The sequence below is a fragment of the Narcine bancroftii genome, chromosome 1 (genome assembly GCF_036971445.1).
Source record: "Narcine bancroftii isolate sNarBan1 chromosome 1, sNarBan1.hap1, whole genome shotgun sequence".
Taxonomy (NCBI): domain Eukaryota; kingdom Metazoa; phylum Chordata; class Chondrichthyes; order Torpediniformes; family Narcinidae; genus Narcine; species Narcine bancroftii.
In genome coordinates, this window is record NC_091469.1 from 78485510 (window position 1) to 78510359 (window position 24850).

The 24850-nt window shown below is 40.9% G+C and overlaps 1 protein-coding gene across 6 annotated transcripts in view; it reads right to left on the minus strand.

Annotated features, from left to right (window-relative positions):
- The window catches only part of pcsk5b (proprotein convertase subtilisin/kexin type 5b), a 430761-nt gene that overhangs the window by 397559 nt on the left and 8352 nt on the right, over positions 1-24850 (minus strand). For all 6 annotated transcript variants that reach the window (XM_069930561.1, XM_069930563.1, XM_069930577.1 and 3 more), the window contains exon 2: positions 2444-2548. In XM_069930561.1, coding sequence (XP_069786662.1) covers positions 2444-2548 — 105 coding nt within the window. The remainder of the gene's footprint in view (positions 1-2443; positions 2549-24850) is intronic.

Sequence of the window (24850 nt, forward strand, 5' to 3'; positions counted from 1 at the left end):
AGGTAAAGACATACAACCAAACAACATAGAAACATAGAAGATAGGAGCAGGAGTAGGTCATTCGACCCTTCGAGCCTGCTCCGCCATTCAACGAGATCATGGCTGATCTTAAAGTTCAGTACCCCGTCCCCGCCTTCTCTCCATAACCTTTAATACCCTTATACTGAAGAAATAGATCTAATTCCCTCTTAAGTATATTTAATGAACCTGCCTCTACTGCCCTCTGTGGCAATGAATTCCACAGATTCACCACCCTCTGGGTAAAGAAATTCCTCCTCATCTCGGTCCTAAATGGTTTGCCTATTATCCTCAAACCATGGTCCCAGGTTCTGGATTTTCCCATCCTTGGAAACATCCCATCTGCATCCATTCTGTCCAGTCCTGCCAGAATTTTATATGTAAAAAATCAGTTCCTTTCAGGCCTGAGCCTTTCTTCAAAAAGCCGGCAGGCATTTGAATAAAAAGTGAAGGAGGGAAGAAATGGCACAGGGAGGAGCTCAGGCCATCACTGGACATGAAGAAGGTGGCAAGAGAGGAAAGGTGAGAATTGATTTGGGAAGAGGTCAGCTCTGTGAAGAGCTAGGGGAGAGACCGAGAGAGCTCTTTCTAGTATATGCAAAATGTGTTGCTCTAAAATCCAGGCAGAACATTAGTGATCATTAATTCCCAGATACAGGAATTGAGAAAGGAAAGAGAGGGGAAGACAGATGGGAATGGTGTGAGACATGGGACCCTCATCCCATATCCATACTGTCTTCTACCTCTCAGTTAACCAAATACCTGTTTCTTTGGCTTCACGGACGAAAATTTATGGAGGGGTAATGTCCACATCAGCTGCAGGCTCGTTGGTGACTGACAAGTCCGATGCGGGACAGGCAGGCACGGTTGCAGCGGTTGCAGGGGAAAATTGGTGGGTTGGGGTTGGGTGTTGGGTTTTTCCTCCTTTGTCTTTTGTCAGTGAGGTGGGCTCTGCGGTCTTCTTCAAAGGAGGTTGCTGCCCGCCGAATTGACAGGTGCCAAGATGCACGGTTGGAGGAACTCAGCAGGTCACACAGCATTCGGAGGAGGTAAAGACGTACAACCAACCAACCTTTCAGGCCTCAGCCTTTCTTCAAAAAGCTGGCAGGCATTTGAATAAAAAGTGTAGGGAAGGAGGGAAGAAACGGCACAGGGAGGAGCTCAGGCCATCACTGGACATGAAGAAGGCGGCAAGAGAAAAATACCTGTACTCATTTGAGAATGGGGTTGATATTCTGAGATCTTACTAGAAAATAATACCCCTACTCTTTTGCTCATAGTTCAGTTGGAAGAAAACTAAATCTCCACCCCTTCGCAGATGTGCTTTTGGGCAAATGTCTCAAATTTAGATTTGTGTGTTTTACTGTGTTGCGAGGTTAGTGCAACGCTATTACAGCACCAGCAATCAGGACCGGGATTTGAATCCCGCACCGTCTGTAAGGACTTTGTATGTTCTCCCCATGTCTGTGCTTTTCCTGAGCACTCTGGTTTCTTCCCACCATTCAAAATATACTAGGGGTTGTAAGCCAATTGGGTATAGGTGGGCAGCATGGGCTCCTGGGCTGAAAGGGCCCGTTACCATGCTGCATACATGTACGTCTAATATTTACCTGGGTGCAGATTCTGATCTACAGGTATGAATTGTTATCCAAAAGCTGCTGCCCTAGTTTTCAATTTTGTTTAATTTAGGCTAAAGTGACTGATTTAATTAAAAAGTAGGGAAACAAATATGTCTGTCAATTTCATCATAAAATTTGCAACTATTTTAAGAAATAAAATGGCAATTTCAATGTACTGAAGTATTATTATTTATACCCCAGTGAGGTAAAAAATTAATAAATATGCAATTTCTGACTTTTTTGTGCTACATTTTTCCACTTGTGCTTAAAACTCCAGGATTGATCTCTCCACTGAATATCATTTACTGTTGTCAGTGTTCAATGTCACCATAATTTATGATTATCTTGAGTTAGGAATTTTGCACAAAAGTGAAAAACGCCAGCAGGACATGAATGATCCTGTTTGTACAGAAGATGAAATAGTGACTTTTCATTGTGCACAGTTGCTGAAGAATAAAAATACATTTGGTATTTATGGCTTGATTGAGTTTAGACCTGCACTAATCTTTGAGCTAATCTTTGCCCAATTATCTGCTGATAAGACCATGAATTTGCAAATCCTATCCATTATTTCAATGTAAGTGTGAGCCCAGAGTTTTACATTTCTTTGGTTTTAAAATCTAATCAACACCTCAACATTGTTCCCTTTCAGTTACCAAATAACATGAGTCAACTCTTCCAAATTCAGCACACAATCTCAGAACATGTCCGAGTATGACATTACTAATTAATTATTAAACAACATATCTTCATGACTCAAGGTTTTAACCTCTATTGAAATGAAAGAGAAATGATAATACCAGCACCTTTGGTTCCATCGAGATAAAGTTGTGTGTCCCTCTACTAGAAATTGTTGATCGTTTCATTGTCCTACTATGGTAAAAGTGGTAGTAGTCTTTCAAGGACCCAATCTGGAAAGCAAAAGAAAAGTTTTATTCTTATGTTCCTATTAAAACTCTCTCTCTCTCTCTCTCTCTCTCTCTCTCTCTCTCTCTCTCTTTTGTCTGTTTGACATAAATTATTTAATTTAATTCAATGTAAAGGATCTCAAATGTTACTCTGATCTTCAGGATCATCTTTCACACAAAAAAAAGCAACATGATACAGAATGCACCATTAACCTTTCATGACTTCATTTGGTTTTGAAGATCATACTTTCAAGTACCATTTCATGGCTGGAGTTACTTGCTTCTCTATTCAAGCTATTTAAATAGTACTAAGCAGCCTGGTAACAAAACTGTGGGCAATTTCATATCAGGCCTCCTTCTGGAGACAAGCTACAAGAGCAGATCTAAAACTTAAAACTTGCTTTTCAGACAGCAGCCCTAAAAGGCTGCTCCAGCGTCCCATTCATATCGAGAGGTGGCTCGTAGCGCCCTCCAGAGCTGATGGAGGCGGGGGCAACTGGTGCCTTAGCACCATCGATCATAAATACATGGCAGAGCAATAGCCGTCTTCCCTAAGCATAATCCCCACGCAGTTGGAACCACTCTGTGATTCGCAGAACAGTTCCAGCTGCATGGGGGATTATGGGTAGGGCGTTTTGAGCCACAGAGAATGCCCCGAAGGCGAGGCTGTCCATTGTGCCTGTCACAGCCCACACCGACCACCCCCCTCCCTGGCAGCTCCCGCTGTCCCCCGCCAGCCTCCACACCTTGAGGGGGTCATGGAGGGAGAGATGAGTCACGGGCTGATGGCATCATCAGCCCGCCCCTAATCAGCCACTTGCTCTGGCTGTACATTCAGGTCAGGCGATTGAGCGCAGCGATTCCAAGAAGGGTTGGAATCAGTGCCTCAGAGCCAGCCACGGTGCATTCAGAAAGATGTCTTTAGGTGCAAGGGCAAAGAACCTCTGCCTTTACAGACTGGTGCTTTCCCTGTTGAAAGTTCCTTGTGATGTCACCAATTATTCAAGTGATTGCCAACATCCTTCTGTTCGTAGATGTGGTAGTTTACAAAGCACATCTTTTTCAACAAAGAAGATCTGATCACAGGCAAAAAAATACTCTACACGGATCTGAAATTAGAATTTTAAAATTTTGTGTGAAACATAAATGTCATGTTGAAGAATTCACCTCCTTCCAAATAGGAGGCAAATTCAATTGTCATTTGCAAAAATTCTAAATCACAATGGACAAAGTCAAACTCCAGACCCACAAGTTGTTTATTTAATCTACTAACATATTACTGGTATACGATCCTTTATTCGGACACCTAAAATCCAGAAAGTTCCAAAATCCAGCCAGTGGGGATCTGCAGTTGGGGGGACCGGCGGCCGAGGGACCGCGGTTGGGGGAGACGGCCAAGGGACCGGCAATCGGGGGAGACAGCCATTGGGGGAGACTGCAGAGCGACTGGAAGGGGGTGAGGGTGGATAGGCAGTACAATTCAGGTAGGCTTTCCGAAATCTGGTAAAATCCAAAATTCAGAACACGCTGTCCTCCGGATAAAGGATCGTGTACCTGTATATGAATATAAGAATCATTTACCATTGTATTTGACAAACATGGGAGAGCGGCATGATCTTTGATCGAAAGAAGAACGTAATATTCTACACTGCTTATTAGCAATAGAATCCAAACCGTAACCAACATTTCAAAGAGGGTGACAGCACATTTCTGTAAATATACTGAAAGCCAGTGGAAGACTGCACTCATTTACAATTCAAGAAGGAATAAGCCAAAATCGCTCTTTTGAACAATCCAAATGATCTTGGTTTATTTTAAAATCAGACGGCAAATTAACCTTTTTGTTGCATTGGTGACCTCCAAACAACAGAGAACCCTAACACAAAGCTAATTGCAACAGAGATTTAGTTTTTACAAAGCACAAAAATTGGTTTCTGGAAAAATATTAACAAAGCCTCATTTGAGCTTCTAGTCATTAAACAAGATCAATATGGATTGAAAATCTCATGCTGAAACTCAGTGATCATACCTTACCAGCAAACAATACATCTGCCATGGACAATGGGGAGCAGCAGATGACCTGATGTCTATTTGGAGATCTATATTTCTTGTGTGGTGGGGGGCGAGGTGGGGGGGGGGGGGCGGGAGAAAGAAAGTGAAACACGAAAGTCTGCAGTCACTGGCTATAGTAAAAATGCACAAAAATGCATTTACTTCATCCGGTCTTGCTGGATCCATAACAGGTTAAGATATATAACTGACGATTTGCGCCTGAGCTCTTCAAGGAAAAAGCAAAGTACAGAAAGGCACAAGAATAAAGAATGAAGACTGGCCGCAGGAGGAGTCCAGACCAACAAAAAGTGTTAATTAGATATGATAAGAAGAGAGTGAGAATTGAATTTAGCTCTGTGAAAGGAGGCAGAGGTGGGAAAGGCAACAGGCGAAGAAAAGGGGAGAGGTTTAACAGAAACTGGAGAAGTCGATATTAATGCCGTCGAGTAAGAGGGTGCCCAGATGGAAGATGAATTTGCATGTGGTTTCAGTCTGGCAGAGCAAATGACCATTGCCTCTGTTCTTTAAGTTAGCTCTTCCAAGTGAATGAGTATCTACCAAGCCTTGTCCATTCACCAAATGAGCTAGCAACTAAGTCACACAAATTTGTATGTGAATCAGTTGCTGTGCTGATCAAGCAAATTAGGATTACGAGAGTCTCTAAACATTCCTCAGCAATATCTGAAGTTGAACTTGCCCATGGACACATAACCTTGAAGAACGGTCATTCAACTTTCAGTTTGGAGAACTGAAAAAGAGTTCTTGGGGAAAAAAGTGATAACCAACTTGTCAAGGACCATTCTGGCTTCAATCTTCCCTGGAGCTTGCGGCCAATTAATTCATAACCATTTCCACACAAACCAATGGAAAAATGCAAATACTTAACATACAGGTTACAAATTCTCCAGTATTTGACCATAGTCTCTGGAACAGACCTTAGATAATTTACAGCTACTTAATGCACAATTACTCTACTAATCGCTCGTCAACAATGCCACATCCCGGGAGGAGTCACGTGATGGAGTAGTGGCCAGTAGGAGAATACCAGCCCTCTCCAAAAAAGAAATAAAGTGAAGAAAGCACAATGCACAAGAAACACAAAACACAACAAATAAAAGATAAAGGTGTGCAGAAAAGAAAGAAAATGGCACCTAAGATGCAAAAACCAAAAACAACGGGGAAAAAAAGAAGGAAAGACGCAGGAGGAGAAAGGAGGCCTTACCTGCATGAAGAGGCAGGGACCCGCCATGGACAGAGGAGGCCGCTCCCCGACGTTAGTGGAGACCCCACAGGGTCGCAACCTCCTGACCACGGGACTGCAAAAATGGCTCACTGAGCCAAACATAAGTGCGCAATGCGCACAACAAAGAAAAGGAAAACACCGACGGGAGGGGGGCCCAGCTGTAGAGTGAACTTACACAGTGCGACCAGATGAGAGATGCCCGACAGCAGGGCTCTCAGCTGGAAAAAGAGGAAAGCAAAGGGAAATGGAGTGATAAGAAAGAAAAACAGCAACAGGAAGCCCAACAGATAACTAGCCCAGAAGAAGGGGACCAACAAGAAGCCATGAAAAAAACACCTAACAAACTGAGACAAGCAGCTCAACAAGAAAGTCAGAAGAGACACAGATACAAGGAAGAGAAATAGAAGACACAAACCCAAGAGCAGACACAGAAGAAGAAAAAGACCAAGCCCTGCAAGGAGGAATAGAAGGTAAAATAGATGGACAGTATATAGATTTTTAAAAATTTCAAGAACAAATGAAGGCATTAAAAGAATGGTTGACATTAAGATTTAGTGAAATGAAAATAAAAATGAAAAGTACAGAAGAAAAAGTAGGCGAAACAATATAAAGATAGTGGGCCTAAAAGGAAGATGAAGGTGGCAAAAATATGAAAGAATTTATAAAAGAATGGATCCCAAAAGTCCTGGGAATGCCAGAAAATACAGGAAGGTATGGAAATAGAAAGGGCACACAGAACACAAGCCCCAAAACCATAGTCACAACAAAAATTAAGATCCGTTTTAATAGAATTTGTGAGATACACAACAAGATAAAATATATTGGAGACGGCAAGGAATGAAATCAGAGAAGACAAAAAACCATTGGAGTTCAAGGGTCAAAAAATTTTTTTTTACCCAAACATAAGTTTGGAACTCCTAAAGAAGAGGAAGGAGTTTAACACTGCAAAATTGACCCTATGGAAAAAAGGCTATAAATTTATGTTAAGATATCCAGCTGTGCTTAAAATAGATATCCCGAGGGAGCAAAACAGACTGTTCTCGGATCCGGAGAAAGCACAAGAATTTGCAGAACCCCTGCAGGACGAAAGAGAGATGAAGAGATGTAACAAGAACGAAGAATGATGACAAACTACATATAAAGAAATAAAAATAATTTACAAGTAAGAAATAAAGGAGGGAAGAAAAGGGAAGTAAGGTGGAGGGGGAAAAGAGAAGAAAAGATGGTGATCTTTGTTTTAATGTGAAGATAAAAGTCTTTTCTGGAGGGTGTTGGGTGGGAGAGAATAACAGTCACTGTGAAATCACTTGAAGCTTGCGAACGGGTTCACAAGCCGAATGGAGAGGGGAATTGTTGTAGCCCGGCAAGGGATAAGGGGCAACTCAGAGAGGGGAGGGGGGACACTTGGGGTTAAGGGAATTTTAGATGTGGGAGTGGTTTAAGTATTTTATGTTCTAGAAGTGTTGTCATACATTGAGTTCAAAAAAGGAAAACTGAGAGATGAAAATGGGGAAAAGGGTGGTGGTGAGAAAGCGGAAATGAGGTATAAACAGAGTATGAGATGGCCATGTTGAACTATATGACAATAAATTTTAATGGAATACATAACCAAATCAAAAGGAAGAGGCTATTAAATTTACTGAAAAAAGAAAAAAATAGATATAGCATTCGTCCAGAAAATGCATCTAACTGAAGTGCAACATAATAAATTAAGGAGAGACTGGGTAGGGCACGTAATGGCACGATCATATCATTCAAAAGCCAGAGGTGTAGCTATATTAATCAATGAAAATGTACCAATCAAAATAGAGGAAGAAATAATAGATCCAGCAGGGAGGTATGTAATGATAAAGTGTCAGAAAAATTCAGAATTCTGGAATTTGGTCAATATATACGCATCTAATGAAGAGGATAAAAAGTTTATGCAAGATATTTTTTTGAAGATTGTAGATACGCAAGGGATTATATTGATAGGAGGGGATTTTAACCTTAATTTGGACCCAAAGGTGGATAAAACTGGACAAAAGACAAGCAAAAACAACAAAGTAACCAAAGGTATGGTTAAATCAATGCAGGAAATGCAACTTTTGGATATATGGAGGAGGCAACACCCAAAGGAGAAGGAATACTTATATTATTCGAGTAGACATAAAACATATTCAAGGATTGACCTGTTCCTGTTGTCAGCCCATATTCAAGGGAGAGTTAGGAAAACAGAATATTAAGCTAGATTGTTATCTGATCATTCACCCCTGTTATTAGCAATAGAACTGGAGGACATCCCACCAAGAACATATAGATGGAGATTAAACTCCATGCTACTTAAAAGACAGGAATTTAGAGAATTTATTGAATGCCAAGTTAAAATGTTCCTTGAAATAAATACAGAATCAGTGAAAGACAAATTTATATTATGGGATGCAATGAAAGCGTTCTTTAGAGGGCAGATGATAAGTTATGTAACTAAGATGAAAGAGGACTACAATCGAGAAATAGAACAGTTGGAAAGGGAAAGAGTAAGTACAGAAAAAGAACTAGCAACAAGGGAAGATACAACAAAAAGAGAATTGGCGGACAAAAAATAAAATACGAAACATTACAAACATACAAGGTGGAGAAGAACATAATGTAAATAAAGCAGAAGTATTAAGAGCTAGGAGAAAAAACACACACAAAATACTAGCCTGGCAACTTAAAACAGAACAAGCTAAAAGAACTGTATTGGCATCAAGGAAAAAGGACAAACAAATTACATATAACCCAACAGAGATAAATGAAAACTTTAAGGAATTCTATGAACAATTATACTGAACTGAGAATGAAGGGAAAGATGACAAAATAGATGAGTTTTTAGTTAAAATTGAACTATCAAAATTGCAAGATGAGCAAAACAAATTGATAAAACCATTTGAAATTGAGGACATACAGAATATATTAAAAAAGATGCCGAACAATAAAACACCTGGAGAGGATGGACTCCCAATAGAATTCTATAAAACATTTAAAGACTTATTAATTCCTCCTCTCCTGGAAGTAATGAACCAGATAGAAGAAACACAAAACTTGCCAGATTCATGTAAAACAGTAATAATTACAGTAATACCAAAGACGGGGAAAGATCCACTAACAACCAGCATCATATAGACCAATATCTCTACTTAATTCAGATTATAAGATAATAGCAAAATTATTAGCAAACAGATTGGCCGACTGTGTACCAAAAATAGTAAAACTAGATCAAACTGGATTTATTAAGAAAAGACGAACAACGGACAATGTCTGTAAGTTCATTAATTTAATCCATGCAGTACAAGGAAATGAGATACCACCAGTGGCTGTTGCTTTAGATGCAGAGAAAGCCTTTGACAGGGTCAAATGGAATTATTTATTCAAAGTATTACAGAGGTTGAACCTACCAGAGAAATATATTAATCGGATTAAAGCATCATATAAGGGACCATTGGCGAAGGTGACAGTAAATGGAAATGTATCGAACCAATTTAAATTAAGTAGGTCAACTAGGCAGGGATGTCCACTATCTCCCTCACTGTTCGCTTTACCAATAGAACCAGTGGCAGAATTGATAAGAACAGAAAATAAAATAAAAGGGATAAAATAAAGGAGAAGGAATATAAAATCAGTTTACTTGCAGATGACATCATAGTATACTTAACAGAACCAGAAATATCAATAAAAGAACTACATAAGAAATTGAAGGAATATGGAGAAATATCGGGGTACAAGATCAATGCAAATAAAAGTGAAGCGATGCCAATGAATAATGCGGATTACACAGAGTTTAAAAAAGAATCACCATTTAAATGGCAAACACAAGCAATCCGATACCAAGGTATTAGATTAGATAATAATTAGGCCACCTATACAAACTAAATTATCAGCCATTAATGAAGAAATTACAGGATGACTTAGAACATTAGAAAGAATTGCCACTAACATTGATAGGGAGGGTAAATTGCATTAAAATTAATGTCTTCCCAAGGATACAATACCTATTTCAATAGTTACCAATTCACTTAACAGAGAAATTCTTCAATGAACTAAAGAGAATAACAAGGAAATTGTTATGGAAAGGGGGGATACCGAGGATAGCGCTAGAAAAATTAACAGAATGGTACAAACATGGTGGCTTGCAGCTACCAAACTTTAAAAATTATTATAGAGCAGTTTTTTCTTTGTCTTGGCTTCGCGGATGAAGATTTATGGAGGGGTAATGTCCATGTCAGCTGCAGGCTCGTTTGTGGCTGACAAGTCCGATGCGGGACAGGCAGACACGGTTGCAGCGGTTGCAAGGGAAAATTGGTTGGTTGGAGTTGGGTGTTTTCTCCTTTGTCTTTTGTCAGTGAGGTGGGCTCTGCGGTCTTCTTCAAAGGAGGTTGCTGCCCGCCGAACTGCGAGGTACCAAGATGCACGGTTTGAGGCGATATCAGCCCACTGGCAGTGGTCAATGTGGCAGGCACCAAGAGATTTCTTTAGGCAGTCCTTGTACCTCTTCTTTGGTGCACCTCTGTCACGGTGGCCAGTGGAGAGCTCGCCATAGAACACGATCTTGGGAAGGCGATGGTCCTCCATTTCTGGAGACGTGACTTACCCAGCACAGTTGGATCTTCAGCAGCGTGGATTCGATGCTGTCGGCCTCTGCCATCTCGAGTACTTCGATGTTAGGGATGAAGTCGCTCCAATAAATGTTGAGGATGGAGCGGAGACAACGCTGGTGGAAGCGTTCTAGGAGCCGTAGGTGATGCCGGTAGAGGACCCATGATTCGGAGCCGAACAGGAGTGTGGGTATGACAACGGCTCTGTATACGCTAATCTTTGTGAGGTTTTTCAGTTGGTTGTTTTTCCAGACTCTTTTGTGTAGTCTTCCAAAGGCGCTATTTGCCTTGGCGAGTCTGTTGTCTATCTCGTTGTCGATCCTTGCATCCGATGAAATGGTGCAGCCGAGATAGGTAAACTGGTTGACCGTTTTGAGTTTTGTTTGTCCTATAGAGCAGTACAATTAAGGTATCTATCAGATTTTTATCAAACGTGGGAAAAATCAGATTGGACTAAGATAGAGCTAGATAAAATAGGGGAGAAGGTACCAGAACATATACTTCATAAGTGGGATGAAAAACTGGTGCAATATAAAAGTTCACCAGTACTGCACCATTTACTCAACATATGGAAGAAGATTCACGTAGAAAGGAAAAAAAACAAATTACCAACTACTAAAATTATTATTGATGCAAAATCAACTAATCCCTTTCACAATAGATAACCTTTCCTTTAGAGAATGGGAGAGAAAAGGAATTGAAAGAATAGAAAATTGTTTTTTGGGAAATAATTTACTATCATTTGAACAAATGAAGTACAAATATGGAATAACTCATGGTACAGTGTTTACATTCCACCAACTGAAAACCTACTTAAAGGACAAATTGGGAAGCAGACTGAGATTATCAGAAGGAAGCAGCTTTGAATAAGTGATTACAGAAAAGAATAATAAAAAGATTTATAACATGTACATCAAGCAGCAAGAGAAAGAAAATGATGAAATAAGCTATAAACTCAAACAAAAGTGGAAAAAAGATCTAAACAAAGACAAAAAATGACATATGGGAAAAGTTATGCTCTGGAACTATGAAAAATATAATAAACATGAGGTTACGCATGATACAATATAATTGGTTACACAGGCCCAAAAATTAAATAAATGGGATCCAACATTATCAGATAGAAGTTTTCGCTGTAAGAAGGAAACAGGAACAACAGTACATGCAATTTGGGCATGTGAGAAAGTGAAAAAGTTTTGGGAAGATTTAAATCGGGTATTAAATAAAATCACAAAAAGCAACATACCAAAAAATCCAGAGATCTTTCTTCTAAGTAATACAAGAAGCAAAGAATTAGGCCTCAAACTGGATGAAGCGCAAAAAAGATTTATTATGATAGCCTTAACTATAGCAAAAAAATATATAATGTCAACTTGGAAATCAAAAGAGTGCCTGAGAGTACAGTAATGGTACATAGAAATGAATAAAGGTATTCCATTGGAAAAAATAATACAATTTAAAAAATAAAGTCACATTATTTGAACAAATTTGGGAACCATATATGGAACACAAGAGAGAGGGCCCACCGCGGACCTCCATCCCCTAAAATGATAGAATGAGAAGACGACAAAATGACCTGACCCAGTGTGTAAAAGTAGAAGACACAATTTTCTTGTTTATTTTCATTGTGTGATGACATTGTTTAATGGATTTATTGTATTTTATATGTTGAACATTTAATGGGTTTGGAGGGGGGTGGGAAGGAAGGAGGGAAGGGAGGGGTGAAAAAAAGGGAGAAAATGACACTGTGTATATTAAAGAGGGAAATGTTTGTGTGTATTTTGATTAATATGGTTCATAGTGTGAAAATTTTTAAAAAATCAATGCCACATCCTGTTGTCATAAGTTGGTACTTTCTTTGCATTCAACTTGGCGGTATTCTACAATTAAAACTTTTTGGCTTGAGTTAGGTAATTTATAGAAGAAATAACTAGAGTAAGATTCCCACAGGATCCAATGTTATTTTTACTGGGAGATGTTAGAGGAATTAAACCTAAATTAAAATTGAGAATGTATCAAACAACATGTGTTCAAATTGCTTTGGCAATAGCAAAAAGTTCATTGCTATAACTTGGAAGTCAGATATTGATTTGGGAACGGAGAGATGGCATGCAGAACTTCGGAGTTATATTTCACTTAAGAAATTATTTACAAGAGATAAATATCATATATTTTATGAAATATGGAGCCTATATTTACAAACTGTATTAAAATTTAAATCAATCTCGAACATTCCCTTTCTCCTATGCGTCTTTATGAATACAAATTTAAAAGTATTGGAAAATGAAGTGCTTTGAATGTGATTTTATTGACCTTTCTCTTTTTTTAAAAAAGTTTGTAGGGGGTTGGAGGGGATTTAGGAGGTATTTTTCCTCTTTTTTTTTTTACTTAAAAGATATTAAATACCACATATTTGGATTGAGTTTGAAATATTGTGATATGTTTGTTAAGTGGTTTTATATTAAATAAAATATTTAAAAAAAACAATGCCACATCCCCAAAAAAATAAATAATTGGAAAAGCTCCAACATACAGCAAATATTTTACCAAATAAAATAATTGGAATATAATCTACATTTACCAAAGCCAAGCATTGTCCACTTCATTATTCAAGGTGAGAGCATGTTAATATTAACCTGTTAAACATCAATTGTTAGAACATTACTGGAAACTCAGACACATTGAACAAGTATTCAACAACTACAGTCAGCGAGGGAGGATTTATGAAGAGCAAGTCTGTCTGACTAGAACTGTGTACATAGATCAACCATCATTGATATTATTGCATCTTCAAAAGTCATTTGACGAAGTAGTTGTGCACAAGAAACATGAATGCATGTTGAATTGAAAGTAATGTTGTGCCATAAATTAGCAATAAAACAGTGGACATGAGTGATGACCAAGATGTGACACTTTTCCCCCAGGGATTTAGCAGTGAGGCCATGGCATTTCACTATTTATGGAGGTTGAGAGAATCGGCTGTACAATTTAAATCATCCTCGACAAATCTCCTTCCATGCAAAGTCTCTCATATTTGTAACCATCCAATTACTTGTGCTTAAATTCTTCCAATTTAATTCCACTGCTCTTCACACCATTATCCCACACCACAACTATCAGTACAATCTTGATCATTTTACCCATTCATTTTTTTTCCTGTAGTTAAACTGCAATATTTAATTTTAGTGTTGCTTATAAAATCACAGTCTGCCAGTTTTCACAAATATGTTTGAAGTTGCTTTGGGCAAAATTACAAATGACATCTTGTACCATGTTCATCTCTCCTCCAGTCGGGGAAGGTCATTTTTGCCTGGGTCATTTCCTATCTATTCATTTGGAGACAGGTGGCTCCTCTGTGTCCATTTTTGTTTGCTTCTCACCTTTCTACTTCTCCTCAGAAAGGTCATCAGAAAACATAGCAATGGTTTCCACATGTACATCAACAATAACCAGTTCTGCCTCAAAAGTTTCCCATGACCCCACTGTATCTTGAACTTTCAGATGGCTTACTTAACATTATTTCTGGATGAACAGAAATATCTTACTGCTAAATATTGGAAAGACCAACACCAGTCTGTCACAAACTATTCCTAAAAATATCTTTTTCTCGAGCACTTGTCCAAAAGGGAATGAGACCATTTGCAAGGTGTATGTCATGCAAGCCCTTGAAATGAGTCACAAACCACAAAACTGTGGCTGTATCCACTTTTCTAATGATCCAACACCAGCATTGACTCAACTCATTTCCCCAGGGATATTTTAGGGCCATTTTGGGTTTTTTCGGCTGGCCTCCAATGAACTCTCCTACCCATGTCCCAACTTGCGGTAAGCCCTTTTCAGCCATCGATCCTTGATCTTGCGAATTATATTAGCTCCAAGTAACACACTAATTTAAAAAACTTTTATTTTTGCTTTCAAATCACTTTTGGTCTTCATTGGGTTACCCACATTTTGGGCCTGGACCCTTGGCTACCTATACTGTGTAGCCTGGTAAATTTCTCCAGCATGTTTGTGTAATACACAACCCCAGCATCTGCAGAATTTCTTGTTTAACTCTGTTCATAGATAAAGTCTGTTTCTGCATTACGTGAACTCTTTGGCCTTCTGGTAATGGGATTGGTGAGTTCCACCAGTCCAATCAAGTCCCCTCAGACTCGACTGCAGACCAGAATGGAGGGATAATTAGCTTATCAAATTTGCACACCTGAAGATGTGGACAGAAACCAGAGCATCCTGTCCAAAGCATTTCTGTCCCCCTCCCCGTGCGCTGTCCCTGTCTGTTTTCTGCACAGCCAGGCCATCGCCATTTTGAGGTCACGGGCCTTTAACCTGCCCTTGCCGTCCACCCACCAACTCACTTGTTGGGGCCAGTGCCACTGTGCAGCTGCTGGCCTTAGGTTGCACTCGCCGCACGGAGTACCGGTTCGATCGCCGCAGCAGCAGCGGGTTGCCACATTCTCTTCTATTTTTATTGTAACTGAAATTAATATTCACTAAAGTAACATCATTACATCATTTTTTGTTCATTGTATCATTTGTTTCCTTTCCATCACAGGGTGTTTCAATATGCTGACATCAGTTATTTGAAACTATGCATAAAGGTGACTAGTACCCCACAATCCAACACACACTCAAGTGCAAGCAGTTAATATTTGTGGAATATGCAGTTTGTTGGGGGTGTTGTTTGCAAAATGAAAGGTGATTGCCATTTAAGATTATAAAAATCCTTAACACTCCAAAGAAAAATTGTTCCAATAACTCTGATAGCCCACTAGTACTAATCTTTTTCCATGTACAAGTATTGGTAACTGAATTGATGTCAGGGTAGCTAAATTAGGAACAGAGGAAAACTGTTACCAGTTCCTCAAATCCACTGAGAGCTAACCATTTCTTTACATTTCTAGATTTGAATAACAATTTGAGTACACTGCAAACCCTAAATATATTGGTGTCATGTATGATTTCAGGTCAAGTTACAACACCCTGCAATTTTAAATAAAACTTGGGCAGCCTCATTATGTCACAAGTTCTAGTTTACAAAGATGTCATATCAGAAAGATAAGCGCAAGATAAATAGAAACCTGCAGATTAACTGTTACCAAAACATTTCATTTCTGGGAAAGGAAGGAACATGTCCACAAGTTTATTCAATTCTAGTGATGAGAATTAACCAACTTTACAAATTCAAAAGTTACAAGAACAGGAATCAATGGAAAATATCAAGAATACCAAAAAGGGATACATTTTTTGAAAAATTGTAATGAGAACAACAGAGAGAATAAAATGATTCATTTATTTTAAAAAGGCAAATGTGGTCAGGCAAGCATGAAAGCAATACATTTTCAGTTAATCTATATTTGTTTTAATCAGTCCTTAGCATACCATTTACGTCAAAGTACTGCACTGCAAAAGTTGATGCAACCATGTAGCTGTTAATTATAGGAAAATCCAAACAAATTAGTGGTAGAGGTTACCCCAATAGCTAGCACTCAGAAGGGAAGATATTTATCCTTAGTTCAAAGGCATAAATTTTCTTTCTTTTTCTTCTTCTTTTCTTTGGCTTGGCTTCGCGGACAAAGATTTATGGAGGGGTAAATGTCCACGTCAGCTGCAGGCTCGTTTGTGGCTTACAAGTCCGATGCGGGACAGGCAGACACGGTTGCAGCGGTTGCAGGGAAAAATTGGTTGGTTGGGGTTGGGTGTTGGGTTTTTCGTCCTTTGTCTTTTGTCAGTGAGGTGGGCTCTGTGGTCTTCTTCAAAGGAGGTTGCTGCCCGCCAAACTGTGAGGCGCCAAGATGCACGGTTTGAGGCGATATCAGCCCACTGGCGGTGGTCAATGTGGCAGGCACCAAGAGATTTCTTTAGGCAGTCCTTGTACCTCTTCTTTGGTGCACCTCTGTCACGGTGGCCAGTGGAGAGCTCGCCATATAACACGATCTTGGGAAGGCGATGGTCCTCCATTCTGGAGACATGACCTACCCAGCACAGTTTGATCTTCAGCAGCGTGGATTCGATGCTGTCGGCCTCTGCCATCTCGAGTACTTCGATAATAGGGATGAAGTCGCTCCAATGAATGCTGAGGATGGAGTGGAGACAACGCTGGTGGAAGCGTTCTAGGAGCTGTAGGTGATGCCGGTAGAGGACCCATGATTCGGAGCCGAACAGGAGTGTGGGTATGACAACGGCTCTGTATACGCTAATCTTTGTGAGGTTTTTCAGTTGGTTGTTTTTCCAGACTCTTTTGTGTAGTCTTCCAAAGGCGCTATTTGCCTTGGTGAGTCTGTTGTCTATCTCGTTGTCGATCCTTGCATCCGATGAAATGGTGCAGCCGAGATAGGTAAACTGGTTGACCGTTTTGAGGTTTGTGTGCCCGATGGAGATGTGGGGGGGCTGGTAGTCAGGTGGGGAGCTGGCTGATGCAGGACCTCAGTTTTCTTCAGGCTGACTTCCAGGCCAAACATTTTGGCAGTTTCTGCAAAACAGGATGTCAAGAGCTGAAGAGCTGGCTCTGAATGGGCAACGAAAGCGGCATCGTCTGCAAAGAGTAGTTCACGGACAAGTTACTCTTGTGTCCTGGTGTGAGCTTGCAGGCGCCTCAGATTGAAGAGACTGCCATCCGTGCGGTACCGGATGTAAACAGCGTCTTCATTGTTGAGGTCTTTCATGGCTTGGTTCAGCATCATGCTGAAGATTGAAAAGAGGGTTGGTGCGAGAACGCAGCCTTGCTTCACGCCATTGTTAATGGAGAAGGCATAAATAATAGCACAAGAAAATGAAAGGACGAGTAGACCAGCGATCACTGAAGATCATCGGGTCATTCGGATCAAGGTTGTTCTATGATGGCCTAGGCTCCCTTTCTGTGCAAGTTCCCCATGACTCATGAAAATATCTCACCACCTATTGTGTCACAAAAAAAAAACCATCTGCCAGACAGTACTCAATGTTCGGGGTTTGGATGAGGAAGAAAAGAAATAATTGTTGATTTTTCAGGTCAAGACCCTTCAAGAGTAGAGAGGCAAGATAACCAGCATAAAAGAGGAGAGGGGGGAGAGAGAGTGACAGACACAAGTAGCAGATTGGTGAACTAGGGAGGGGGGGGGAGGGTGAAGGATGACAGTCAGTTGAGGGGTGGAGTTGAGCAGATGATTCATCACAGGCAAGAAAAGCAGGCAGATAGAACAAGATGGGCTTGGGAGACAGCTGCTGATGAACAAGAACCAAAGACTACCTGGAATCTGACTGGGTGATAATGAGAACTATCTTCTTTGGCTTGGCTTCGCGGACGAAGATTTATGGAGGGGGTAAAAGTCCACGTCAGCTGCAGGCTCGTTTGTGAGAACTATCAGAGGAGAGTTAAAGGACTGATGAGCCAGAAGGGAGAGGTCCATTGGATGAAAGGTGCAGGGAGAGATCAATGGAGCCAGGCAGAGGAGGGTGAGGAATATGGTTGGGGAGTCAGCAGGGGTAGCAGGGGAGGAGTGGAAAGGGGACAATATAAAAGTGAGAGATTAGAGCCAGATTGAGACCAGAAGAGAGGGTTACCCAAAATTGGTCACTCCTTGTTCATACCATTGGGCTAAAGTCTACCCAGTAGAAATATGATGCATTATTCCACTAATTGTGTTGTACCTCACTGCAGCAAAGGGAAAAGGCCCAATGATAGTCAGGAGTGGGTAGGGAATCCAAAATGCTGCAAACTCTGGAAGGCTATTGTTGACAGGTACAGGTACTTTGTCAATCATGCACTGCATCTGCATTTAGTATAACTGACATAAGAGGAAACCACATCAGGAGCACTGAATGCAGAGGACAAGGTTGGAGGTGCACAGGAATCTTTGTCTGTTCAAGTCTCGACATGGTGGTGAGGGAAGAGTGCAAAGTTTACACCTCCTTCAACTTTCCCTCTGTATCCTTACGCAAGTATCTTCTAGTCCATTGTCTTCCACAGCTCCAGGCCTCACTTTCCCAATGTGTCATGGTCTCCAATTGATAATGATAACAAGTTTATTGTCATATACATTGTACAATGTACAGAAATTCTTACTCCCTGCAGCCAAAGTGGTACTTTGAAAAATATAACAGAGTACATTAAATTAAAAATAAATGCAAAAGATAGATACTGTTTTTTTTTAAATATTCATTGTTAGCATAGCACAAGAAAACTATTCAGAGCAGTTTATGATGTATAGGAAGGGGGAGTTCAAGATTCTAAGAACCACTGAAATAAAACCAAGAAGTTAGTCTTCAGGCTTCTGAATCTTTCTCCTGAAAGTTGCAGCAAGTAGAGGTTGTGACCAGGGTGATGGGGAAACTTTATCATGATGTCTGCTTTCTTGAAAGAAAGACTCACATAACATTTTCAATGGATGGGAAGTCAGAGCTCATGAAGGATTTGGGTAGGCTTACTACTTTCTGTGGCCTGCTGTATCCCCGGACACTTGAATTACCTTCCTAAAATGACCAATAAGCCTCTTGGTCTTGTTGACTTTGAGAGCAATATTGTTGTTCTGGCACCACCCAACCAGATTCTCAATCCCTATCCTGTATTCTTATTCAACATTTCCAGTTATTTTGCCAACAATGGTTGTATGCTTTGTGAATTTATAGATTGTATTGAAGCTGAACTTCAAATGCAATCATGTATACAGAGAATAAAGCAGAGGTCTAAATATGTAGCCTTGTGGTGACTGATGTGGATGTTCAGTGTGGAGTAGACAATATTGTCAATTCTGCAGCAATTGGATCTGCTGATTAACAAATCAAGGATTTGGTTGCAGACAAAGGGACAAAAACAATATCTATTTGTTTTGCTAATACCTGTATAATGGTGATGAATACCAAGCTTTAGTCAATGAGCAACAGCCTGATATGGGTGTTCCTGTGGTCTAGGTGATCTAATGCAGAGGTGAGGGGCCAGTGAGATGGCATCTGTCGTTGACCTGCGGTGACGATTAGTATCTGATTGGCTTACTGTGACGATAGGCAAATTGAAGTAGGTTTAGATCCTTCCTCAGATAGCTGTTGATGTGCTTATTAACCAACCAACCTCTCAAACCACTTCATCACGGTAGACATCAGTGCTACTGGCCTATAGTCATTGAGGCAGGTCAACTTGCTCTTCTTAGATACTGGTATAATGAATGTCCTTTTGAAGTACCTCAGACTGCAGCATAGAGAGGTTGAAAATGTCTGCAAAAGCTCCAGTCAGTTGGATTGCACAGGTTTTAAGGACATGGCTAGATACAACAGTCTGGGAGAGATGCAGAGGATTCACCCTTCTAAAAGTTCTGTTCACATCAGCCTCAGAAAATGGGAGCACAGGATAGTCAGGGACTCAAATGGATGCATTATTGTATTCCCTGTCAGAACGAGCATAGAAAGCATTCGGCTTGTCTAAAAAGTTATCGCAGGGCATAGCAGTTAGCACAACGTTGTTACAGTGCCAACGACTATGATTCAAAACCAGCATTATCTGTGAAGAGTTTGTATATTCATGCTGCGTCTGCTTCGGTTTCCTCCCATGCTTCAAAACATACCATGGGTTGTAGGTCCATAGGATATAATTGGATGACACAAGCTCCTGGGCTGAAAGGGCCTGTTACTGTGCTGTATGTCTAAATTTAATAATAATACCTGTTTTTCCTGCCACAGCTGTCAATTCTCACGTGTTTAATTCTCTAACTTGGTCTGGAATAATCTTTTAGTGACAGTTATGACCTTCAGGATTGTCCCTGACTATATATCTTTCTCTTCTCTCTTTGGCTTGGCTTCGCGGACGAAGATTTATGGAGGGGGTAAAAGTCCACGTCAGCTGCAGACTCGTTTGTGGCTGACAAGTTCGATGCGAGACAGGCAGACACGGTTGCAGCGGCTGCAGGGGAAAATTGGTTGGTTGGGGTTGGGTGTTGGGTTTTTCCTCCTTTGCCTTTTGTCAGTGAGGTGGGCTCTGCGATCTTCTTCAAAGGAGGTTGCTGCCCGCCAAACTGTGAGGCGCCAAGATGCACGGTTTGAGGCGATATCAGCCCACTGGCGGTGGTCAATGTGGCAGGCACCAAGAGATTTCTTTAGGCAGTCCTTGTACCTTTTCTTTGGTGCACCTCTGTCACGGTGGCCAGTGGAGAGCTCGCCATATAACACGATCTTGGGAAGGCGATGGTCCTCCATTCTGGAGAAGTGACCCACCCAGCGCAGCTGGATCTTGAGCAGCGTGGACTCGATGCTGTCGACCTCTGCCATCTCGAGTACTTCGACGTTAGGGATGAAAGCGCTCCAATGGATGTTGAGGATGGAGCGGAGACAACGCTGGTGGAAGCGTTCTAGGAGCCGTAGGTGATGCTGGTAGAGGACCCATGATTCGGAGCCGAACAGGAGTGTGGGTATGACAACGGCTCTGTATACGCTTATCTTTGTGAGGTTTTTCAGTTGGTTGTTTTTCCAGACTCTTTTGTGTAGTCTTCCAAAGGCGCTATTTGCCTTGGCGAGTCTGTTGTCTATCTCATTGTCGATCCTTGCATCTGATGAAATGGTGCAGCCGAGATAGGTAAACTGGTTGACCGTTTTGAGTTTTGTGTGCCCGATGGAGATGTGGGGGGGCTGGTAGTCATGGTGGGGAGCTGGCTGATGGAGGACCTCAGTTTTCTTCAGGCTGACTTCCAGGCCAAACATTTTGGCAGTTTCCGCAAAGCAGGACGTCAAGCGCTGAAGAGCTGGCTCAGAATGGGCAACTAAAGCGGCATCGTCTGCAGAGAGTAGTTCACGGACAAGTTTCTCTTGTGTCTTGGTGTGAGCTTGCAGGCGCCTCAGATTGAAGAGACTGCCATCTGTGCGGTACCGGATGTAAACAGCGTCTTCATTGTTGGGGATATATATATATATATATATATATATATATTATATATATATATATATATATCACACACACATATACATACATATATACAATCTCCTGATTTGAATGCTTCAACAGTTTGCTGGTCTCTTGGTTCATCAGGGCCTCTGGTTCTGATGCGCCCAGTCTGAGTACAAACACACCCATCCACTCATTTTCTAATAAAGTCCCTAGCCACTATTGCATATTCATTCAAATTCACCATCTCCAAACATTCAGAAAATCTCTCATTGATTCTGCTAAGCCCACTTACAATTTTGTGTTTGAATAAGGTCACATCTTCCTCTAGACTTCTAAATGCCATAATTTCTGCCACCTACAACATGATCCCACAACCAGGCACATCTTCCCCTCTCCACAGGACCACTACACTTGGGACTCCCTCATCTATTCAATCCTTCCCACTCATCACCTCCTCTGTAACAACCAGTGATCACATAAAATGCTACACTCATCCCCACACCTCCTCCTTCACCACTATTTGAGCCCCAAACACCCCTTCCAAGTGAAGCAACATTTTCCTTGTGTATCTGCAGGGGTCATATAGTACTCCCAATGTGATTTCCTCTGCACTGAGCAGGGAGATTGTTTGGTTGAGCAGCCTCACTCTGTCCACTGCAACACTGGGGACTTTTCAGTGGCCAATCCTTTTAATTCCGCACCCACGTCTTTTCATGGCCTCACATACTGCCAAACATGCCACCCAAAAATTGGGGGTACATCACCTAATATTCCAAGTGGGCACTCTCCAACTAGATGTCATTAGATGTCTCCGGTTTCCGTTGAACCCCTTTCCTACTTCTCTTTCCCTGTCTCCTTTCCTCCAGTTCCCTATCCCCTTCCTTCTCTATTCAGAGAGCACCCCATCCCCCAATCACTACTAAGATTTTTCCTTTTCTACCTTCAAAAATATATCCACTTACAGCCTCTTTACCTGTTAGCCGATACTCCTTCCCCTGCCCTTTCCTCCCTCCTCCCCTCTCCTTCTCCCACATTTTTATGCAAACACCTGCCTGCTTTTTGCTGAAACCTTGAGCAAGATCTCAGATGCTAAATATTGGTTATCCTTTTTCTTCCTATAGATGTTGCGTGACCTGCTGAGATTCGATTATTGCACGACTATCACAGTGGTCTGCCGACTTGGTTTAGATCCAAACTGTTAACCTCTCTTGATCAGACGACCCTCCCAAACAAAGATTTAGCTATTGAATCTCCTTTGGACAACCTCCAATACTGTGCTGCTTTCTTTTTTAATGTAAAGGGATCAACACTGTCCAAAACCTTTCTATCCATGTACCTCTCTAAATGTCTTTAAAAGTTGCTACTACGTGCTCTGACAACTTATTTCATATCCCCACCACCCTCTGTATGAGAAAGGTTTCCCTCAGGTCCCTTTTAAATATTTCCCCTCTCACCTGAAATCTATACTCTCTAGTTTGAGATTCCCCTATCCTGTGACTATTTACCTTGCATATACACCTCATTATTTAATAAACTTCTACATTCCCTTTCAGCTTCACACTCCATAGAGAAAAGTCTCAGTCTATTCATCCTCTCCCTACAATTGAAGCACACAATTTCCAGTAATATTCTCAAATCTTTTCTGCATCCTTTCCAGCTTAATGATACATCCCCCATATCTGATGGCCAGCACTGCATGCAATACCCCACACGTGGTCTCATCAACATCAACACCCTGTACACCAGTAAAAGGCCATCACACCTCCTCAATGTCCAGACCAATAAAGTGTGCAAAGATCACTTCTTCACCCCTCTCTGTAAACATTTTACTTGAACTATGTGCCTGCACTCCCTAGGTCTCTCTGTTCTACACCACTCTCTTGGCTCTGCCAAGTCCTGCTCTGGTTTAAACCTAACAAATTGTAAAACCTCACACTTGCAGAGTTAAATTCTATTTGCCATTCCTTGGCCATCTTTCTAAATTGATCTAGATTTGGCATGCCAGAGGGTGAAGGGTGAGCCTTTTGAGAGGCATTGAAAGGACAGATAGATAGATAACACATGAGGGGTAATAGTTAAAGGAGGTCTAAGGGGCATACAATTTTCCCCCATAGAGGGTGGTGGATTTTATGGAAAAGCTGTCAGATGGTGGTAGGGGCAAGTGCAAATACATTTAAAAACATTCATACAGGTTGTCACAGTCGTTTCATCATCACCGCCAACAGCGAATGTAAATACGTGGTTGCATACTTACCTGTGTTGGGAGCTGTACCGACTGCCGCTGAGGATGTAAGTGATGCGACCACGACAAGGTACACAATAAAAAATAACCAAATGGGATTATCATAAACAGATATCTTGATCAGCATGGACACATCTGGCCAAAATGCACATTTAATTGCTATATAACTTTATGAGCTTGTAACATGCATGAAACAGATATTTAATAAAATATTAACTCAAATATGTATAAATCAGATCAAAAACAATTATGATGGCTAACATCCACAATTTGATCTTATACAATTGATATTGGAATGTGGGCCAGGATTTCTCATGTTGCCAATGGCAAGCAAGGCTCCTGAATGGCCTTAGGTGTTAACAGCTTCAAAATCATATCAGGGAGTTCAGAATCAGGGGTTGAGAAGGACAATTTGGATGCCTGAAGCTCAGGTTCACTGCTGTAACAGACAGGAAGTGTGCAGCTATGGAGATTACAGGTGCACAGAGGGGCAGGCATCAGAGTTGGTGGTGGGATTGCACCTCTCTCTCTCTCTCTCTCTCTCTCTCAATAGGGGAGCTGGATTAATGATGCCACTGTGTCTCTTAAGAGGTAAAAGAAAAGTGCACATTTTGTATTTATGCACATAACAATAAAGGAATTGATATTGATGGGCAACATTTGATTTTTAACAGACAAAATCATTAAAAGGAATGAGAAAATGAGGAATCTCCAACTTTAATCAAGATCAGAAGTAATACATGAAAGTTTGCAGACCCGATGGTAAAACACAAAAGTCTGCAGACACTGTGTAAAATTCATTCGAGATCAGAATACATTTGGCTGTGAAGAGCATAATTAATCTAATATTACAAGCAAATATGAACATGTTTAATTTTTTACATTCTTCCAAAGATGTCCTATTGAGGACATGAAATGAATGAGATAGAATTTTTTGCATTTTGTACATATTACCTTTGTACAACTGCTATCAAGCATACTCCTACACAAGATTGCAAAATAAAGAAACAGAAGTAGGCCATTTGGCCAATCACATCTACTCCTCCATGAGCTCAACCATTCTCATATCTAATTCCAATTTCCAGCCTTTTCCCCATATCCCTCCATACCCTAATTAGATACCTGCCAATCTCCTCAATGATCCCCCCAATGATCAGGCCTCCGCAGTTGTATGTGGCAACGAATTCCACAAATCCATGAGCCTCTGGCAAAATGTTTCTCCTCATCTAGGTTTTAAATGGGTACCTTCTAATTCTAAGACTGTGCCCTCTTGAACTGGACTCATCCACCATGGGTGGGTCCAATA